Below are 6,519 nucleotides of genomic sequence, written 5' to 3'. Positions count from 1 at the left end.
TTTAACTATTTTCTTCTACTACTTTACCTCTTACTACAAATTTGTTCTTCAACGCTGTGATTCTTAACCATTGTTGTCCTATGAACTCTTTTTTTTTGAAACTCTTGCGACAATATTCCTAAACTCTAAATAGTCTTTTGTAATGGTGCCAAATAGCACGAGAAAATATAACAAGCGGAGGAAGTTCATGATCGCTTCGTGTTTATAAGACCAAGAAGAGGGATGGAGGGAGAGAGAAGGTTAGAGGACGCGCATTCAAACCATAAAGTGATTTTCAATTAAAAAATATGATTTGGATGTTTAGAAAATGATTGATAATAGGAAGTTGACAAAAAAAGGTAAAAGAAGAAGTTTATTTTTTATTTTATGTTATTTGGCATAAATAAAACTATGATACACTATTTTGTAAATACCAAAAGGCACAAGTCATTTAGTAAATTGTCGTATTAACTATTATTTACTAAATAATATGGTTATTATACACACAATTGCACATGATGAGTCTTAATATAGAAATTATATTTTTTTTTTCAAACTTTTTATTTTATTTTAAGTTTAGGAATTCATACAAATTTTTATTCGTGATTTTCCAGAATAGGGCGATTCGATGGCATCGAGTTCATTCTGCTGCGCCCTGCCGCGCCGCGCCTCGCAATGGCGAGAAGATCTGCAACCGACCAACCGCCCACGGAATAATCGGAATAAAAGGAACAAAAAGGGAAAAAAAAAATAAAGTTTGATCGAAGAAGGGGAACAAGATCGGAATCCGGAGGTGGCAAGCGAGGGATTAGAGGAGGAGAAAGAGTCAAGCATGGAAGGTATCGAGCAAATCGAATCCTCCTCCTCCATCAAAGGAGAAACATCGCAGGGTGGCGGGTGGTGCTCTCTTTCTGATTCTGTCCTGGTCAATGCAAGCCGAGAAGGTCTAGAAACAACCCCCTTTTCTCCCCAACCGCCCTTCCTTCCCCATCCTCCCTTCTCTATTTCTACCTTTCTCGTCTTTATCGCCTCTTCTTTGCCAATCAATTATTGTTTCCTTTTTTCTTGTTGCAAAAAGGCGGGTCCCGCCGCCCAGCGGCCCCCTCACCCCTGCCCCACGAGTATGAGAGGGAGTAAATCACGGTGAATACGGGCCCGGCGATGACATGGCGGTCGAAGATGTTTAGCACGGACAGATATTGATGTTATCGCAATTGCTGCCGCAGACCTTCGACCTCCCGACCCATTGTTTCCTTTTTTTCTTGGTCCTGTGGGTGGAGGTCAGGATGACGGTGAAGAAGACGAGGAGGGTTGCCGAAGAGCCCTCGCCATCCCCTTCGTATAGAGATGATGCTAGGAAAAGAGTTAGATTCCAATCGCTCTCGCAAGATTATACGGCGTTTCTTGAGGTGAGACGTGTTCTCTTTAACTTTTTTTGGCCATGATCGAGGGATGTTGTGATTTTCTATTCGCTTTTGATTTTTAGGGTTTCGCGATTCCTGCGTCAACGAAGTACAAAAGAGGGATTTTTCGTATCTGGTTCGCCTTGAAATTATTACCTTGATATTTTTTTCCCGTTTGCATTATGTCAATCCATATAATTTGCCTTCGTCCTCCTGAATGAATTGGTTTCTATTCGATCCAAGCCGTGATCTTATGAATCTTTTTTTTTAAACAGTTTTGTGGACATATTTAGTGGAATTCGCCATGCCACACGGATTAGTGAGATCTCTTTGTCAGAGTCGGATTGATATCTTTATGTTTTTGCAGCTTCAAATATATCTGTATTAATATGAAAATCAATACTTTTGCATTGTGAATTTTATGCTACCAGATGAAAAAGTGCTAAATACTCTTATTGCCCCAATCAACAATGCATCAGGATTCTGAACTGTTTTCATTTGCAGGAAACTGAAGAAAAGAAGAGGAGATTGCTGGAGGCAAGACTAAGGAAACGTAAACTCTTTGCTGAAGCCAGGTATTAGGTTTTGTTTCAACATGAATCGTCTGCAGTTGAATTTTTTTAATCCGTTTCGGAAAGATAATTGCCTGTTTTGAATGTCTCATCCTAGATTTTTGAGAAGAAAACTTGAGACCTTATTTGCAAACCCGTATCAGCAAGTTAGATTGAAGGAACCATCAAGTAAAACTCCAGTGATCAAACCTCCTACAGAAAAGAAACCCAGAGTATCTGAAGCTGCACGGACAAGTAACTACAGTAGAGATAACTTGTATGCAAATGCATCTCAGTATCAGTTTAAAAAGAGGTCTCAGAAAAAGCCAACCAAATCTCTCTGTGTTGCACAATCTTCGGGTGTGTTCATCCCAAGGGAAGCCCCCCCTCAAAACATGATGACAATGGAAGCTGCAAATGCTAGCACTTCCGCAACTCTAGGTGCGAATGAAGTATCGTTTAAGGTATAGTGACCATTCCCAGCAACTTATAATACAGTTTCATCTTTTGTAGACTTGCCATATTAATTCAGTTAATAATTGCAGAATGGGGAGGAACTGAACAAGTTTCATTTGGAGCAGTATCACATACAAATGGAGAGACTCAATAGAGTGCCTATGATTGGAGGCTCAAATGATATGTTAGCGATTTGTAGAGATTTTGGAAACAACTCAAAGAAGACTGGTAAGAGAAAACTCTCATGGCGAGACCCACTGGTGTTGAAGGCTTGAAGGCTTGATGGAGAGCACATCTGTTTTACTGTCACTAAGTGGTTCGTCCATGTTCATCGCGTGAAGAAGCGAGTTTTCCTGCCATTAATCTAAATGGTAGTTTCCATTTGAATTCTTTCAGTTTGATTTATAAATGAATTATGTTCCGACACGTTGTATCAGTGAGCAAGTGATAGATATGTTGGCTCACCTCGGCCCAAGAATCACAGATATAACATAAAACAAACTTACATTATTCAAGATTAGTATTAATTGTTTCTAAATTGTCAATTTAACACACAATACTTAGTATAAAAAGGTACGCCAATGTTAGCACACAGAGTGAGTGGTTGTCTAACTCTGTGTGCGCTTTAGACTTCTGTCTGCTACAAAGGACCTTTAATGATTAATTAGGCTGGTAACGTGAGTCTGGAGTGATCAAATCGGTAAACAATTACGACGGCCAGCAAAGGACCTTCAGCTTCTAGCCAGACTTGTTCCTCCTGATTAATTTTTGGGTGTCGTCAGATATTGTCATCGTCCTTCCTTCAATTTATTTCAATGCAAGGAACATGCTTGATCTTGTGATAATCTTCTCCAGTATCCTTGTTGACCCTTCTCTCTATCATTTCCATTCCACTTATTTCAATTTGTTTGAGCTCAGTCAATCTTACAAGTCCCTCTGGTAGCATTCTCAAATTTATGCAGTCCCAAAGTCTTAGTCCCCGAAGGAGAGGCATTGCTCCCTCTCCCACTTCCCACTGCTCCAAGGTGCTCACTCTATACAGTACGATCCCTTGGAGACGAGGAAACCCTCCCTTTGGAAACACCAAAACTCTTCCTACAAATGCATCATGATGCACAAGAAGATTCTCCAGGTTTGCTAGAGATGCGAGCAATGCAATATCTTCATCCTTTTCCAACCTTGTTCGACCAATAGCAAGATAGATCAGGTTGGAAAATATCCTGGAATTTTCTGCCTCTATGTGAATGTTTGCAGGTCTTACCAATGGTCCTGCCAAATCCATAATCTGAATATGATGGTAGCAAGATGAAGTTAGCAGGCTCACCGGCAAGGATTCTCCAACCAATGCCAACATCTCCAGCCGCGAAAGGTTCTGGACTGCATTGGCTAAAGCATCCTCATCAAAGCTGGACACGTTTCTCAAAAACAATCTTCGAAGATTTCTCAGCTTCTCCAGTGCACCATCACATACCCATGGACCACTTGAAATATTCGCTAGTGTCTGAATGTCTTCCGAGCAGTATGTCGAATTAGGCATGCTCGTATTCTCCTCATTGAGGAATACGTGTCTCAGTGTTCGGATTTTCCAAAATGGATCCGGCAAATGTTGAATCGCAGTAAATTGTATATTGAAAGTCTGCAAGTGGATGAGGTTTCCAATGGATGAAGGCAGCTCCTTCAGTTTTGATCCGGCCAAATTTAGATACCTTAAGAGGATCAAGTCCCCAATCTCCTTTGGTAGCTGTTCAATGGGTAGTTCTATCAAATCCAAGACCCTGAGGAACTTCGCTCCGGAGAAGGTAACTGCCAGAATTCTTTGAAAACCTTCCTTCGGATAAACTACAAGTGACCGTAGTTTAGTGGTAGAACAGTTCGATGAGATATGGTCGTTGACATTTTCAGTGACACAGAGACGCCGTAAAGCTCTTGGATCGTCACCTCTGTCATTAATGGACCTGTAGAAGTTAAGCTCACGAGCTTCATGACGTGCTAGATCAAGAAGAAGATCATGAATGCGAACTGAATGTGGATACAAATGATCCATTCTTGACGTTTGTAACATGGATCTGTCAGTCAAATCCTTCAAATATGCCTCCGCGAGGTCCTCCATTGTTTGATCCACTCTGTCCTTCGTTTGTATGAAACCCTCAGCGATCCACAATTGTATTATCCTCTCTACATTAATGATATAGTCCTCAGGAAAGGCTGCAAAATAGAGGAAGCAAGGCTTCAAATGATGCGGAAGATCATGGTAACTGAGAGCTAATATACTTTGGATTTGGTCTTCTCCTTCTCTGAATTCATAAGAAATATAATCCAGCTTTTTCCTCCAGTCACTAGCTTGACTTGTACCTCTCAAAAGTCCTCCGAGTACCACAATGGCAAGAGGCAGCCCTTTAGATTTTCTGAAGATATCTTTCTTGAATCGCTCAAACTCAGGTGGGCAGGATGTTGTGCGGAAAGCTTTCCTGCAGAACAAATTCCAGCTCTCTTCGACATTCCAAAATTTCAGCTTGTGTGGAGGGGCATCTGCAACGTTCGCAACGTTCATCTTGCGTGTGGTCAGCAACACTCTGGATCCTGTCGATTCTTTTGGAAAAGCTGCTTTAATGGCGTTCCAAGCTGCCACCTGCCAAATATCATCCATCACGACTAGATACCTCCTGTCGCGCAAGTGGTCCGACAACTTTTCCTTCATCCCTAGTTCTTCCATGCCTTTTACTTGCTCATCTTTGAAGTCGAACACTTGCTTCACAATGCTGCACAAGAGTTCTTTGACCCCATACTTCTGTGACACGGACACCCATGCCTTGCAGTGGAAATAGTTTTTGACATCTGCACTCTTGTAGATCTTATTAGCCAGCGTTGTTTTGCCCAAACCACCAGGACCAACAACTGAAAGGACAACGCGATCTGTTGAACTAATGTCAAATAGTTGCCTTTTGATGTCTTTCATATCTTCATCAAAACCGACAATGTCTTCTTCTAGTTCCAATCTGTAGACGTAAAGATTTATTAGCATATAATTTTTCTCGATGTCAAAATTCGTGCGATCATGAGTAAGAAGAGATGCTTTCATCACAAGTTTTTATTCTAATCTAATTGTCCACTAGAGGACATCATTGAAAGATCCAACAAAGTTAACCATGAGGATAGATGCTAATATAATAGATGGAAAACGATTGTTAATGGGAATTTTTTTACCTTCGAGCAAGCCTTGCGTCAGCCGCAGAGGAAGAGGAGTAAGAGGATGAAGAGGAGGTGGGCCAGGAGGACGGAGCTTGGATGCCAAGTTGCGACGTTTGTTTGGATAAATCTTGAAATTTGGCATGGATGTCCTGCAGGCGGCTCGCGAGCCGATGGCGAGTGAGGATCCGGGAGGGGAAGGCGGCGATGCGTCGGAGACAACTCTTCCGGCCGCCGGCGGCTGAAGCGCGGCCTAGCCGCGTCGCGTATTCGTCCACCAGGTCCTCCATCTCGAACGCCAAGTTCCGGATCTGCCTCATCCACTCCTGCAAAGAGTGGCTTTGCTCGCATCTGGGTTTCTGGTCGGCATCTCTGAGACGGGATTGAATCAGTGTCAGTGTTTCCGTCAGCGACGCGATCTCTACACCCACGTTGAGGAGGCCGGCGACCTCGCTGGAAGCAAGTTCGCCAAGCTTCCTCAGCACCAAGTACACCACCGTAGACGCCATTTCTGTTTCTCTGCAAATCAATCGACCAAACCAGTACATATCTTACGACAAATGGCCAACTTGGTAGGAACAAGTCAACGATAAATCTTTATCATATTTACGCTGAGCACATCATTATATAATAAGGATCGTCTACAAGTCCAATTGCAACATAAACCTAAAATCTTCTCCTATCTTACAATTCAATCCATCAAATTTTCTCAGCAAAGATAATTAAACTAGTGCTGGATTATTTACTTTGATCGTATCAGCTACCCACCGATGAGTCTTCTCCTCCAATGAACCATCCGTTACCCACCGACCACCGGAAATCATCCATATCCATAGTGTCTTGATATCTTCCAAGCAGCATGTCTCTTTGGGCTTACTTATGTTATCATTATTGAGTGAAACATGTCTCCGTGTTCGGATTTTCCAAAAGCATGTCACTTTGGC

At 42.1% G+C, this 6,519-nt stretch overlaps 2 protein-coding genes across 2 annotated transcripts; one reads left to right on the top strand and one right to left on the bottom strand.

Annotated features, from left to right (window-relative positions):
• Window positions 1-1,149: 1,149 nt before the first annotated feature.
• Window positions 1,150-2,853, top strand: LOC121989536. The gene is made up of 4 exons (XM_042543640.1): window positions 1,150-1,388; window positions 1,887-1,957; window positions 2,052-2,397; window positions 2,479-2,853. The coding sequence occupies exons 1-4, from the start codon at window positions 1,182-1,184 to the stop codon at window positions 2,662-2,664; spliced, it is 810 nt and encodes a 269-aa protein (XP_042399574.1). The 5' UTR covers window positions 1,150-1,181; the 3' UTR covers window positions 2,665-2,853.
• A 101-nt stretch (window positions 2,854-2,954) lies between these two features.
• Window positions 2,955-6,119, bottom strand: LOC121989528 (disease resistance protein RGA2-like). The gene is made up of 2 exons (XM_042543630.1): window positions 5,594-6,119; window positions 2,955-5,385 (listed from the first exon to the last, which is right to left on the bottom strand). Exons 1-2 carry the CDS (start codon window positions 6,082-6,084, stop codon window positions 3,192-3,194), a joined length of 2,685 nt encoding a protein of 894 aa, XP_042399564.1. The 5' UTR covers window positions 6,085-6,119; the 3' UTR covers window positions 2,955-3,191.
• Between the last annotated feature and the right edge of the window lie 400 nt (window positions 6,120-6,519).

This window comes from Zingiber officinale, chromosome 1B (genome assembly GCF_018446385.1).
Source record: "Zingiber officinale cultivar Zhangliang chromosome 1B, Zo_v1.1, whole genome shotgun sequence".
NCBI lineage: Eukaryota > Viridiplantae > Streptophyta > Magnoliopsida > Zingiberales > Zingiberaceae > Zingiber > Zingiber officinale.
This window is presented reverse-complemented; position numbering and strand designations above follow the sequence as displayed.

Excerpts from the sequence above, each read along its gene's own strand:
- LOC121989536 (XM_042543640.1), top strand. The coding sequence starts at position 1,182 with ATGTTATCGCAATTGCTGCCGCAGACCTTCGACCTCCCGACCCATTGT. Across the intron at positions 1,389-1,886 it reads ATTATACGGCGTTTCTTGAG|GAAACTGAAGAAAAGAAGAG; the intron begins GTGAGACGTGTT and ends TTTCATTTGCAG. Across the intron at positions 2,398-2,478 it reads CGAATGAAGTATCGTTTAAG|AATGGGGAGGAACTGAACAA; the intron begins GTATAGTGACCA and ends TAATAATTGCAG.
- LOC121989528 (XM_042543630.1), bottom strand. The coding sequence starts at position 6,084 with ATGGCGTCTACGGTGGTGTACTTGGTGCTGAGGAAGCTTGGCGAACTT. Across the intron at positions 5,386-5,593 it reads GACGCAAGGCTTGCTCGAAG|ATTGGAACTAGAAGAAGACA; the intron begins GTAAAAAAATTC and ends TTACGTCTACAG.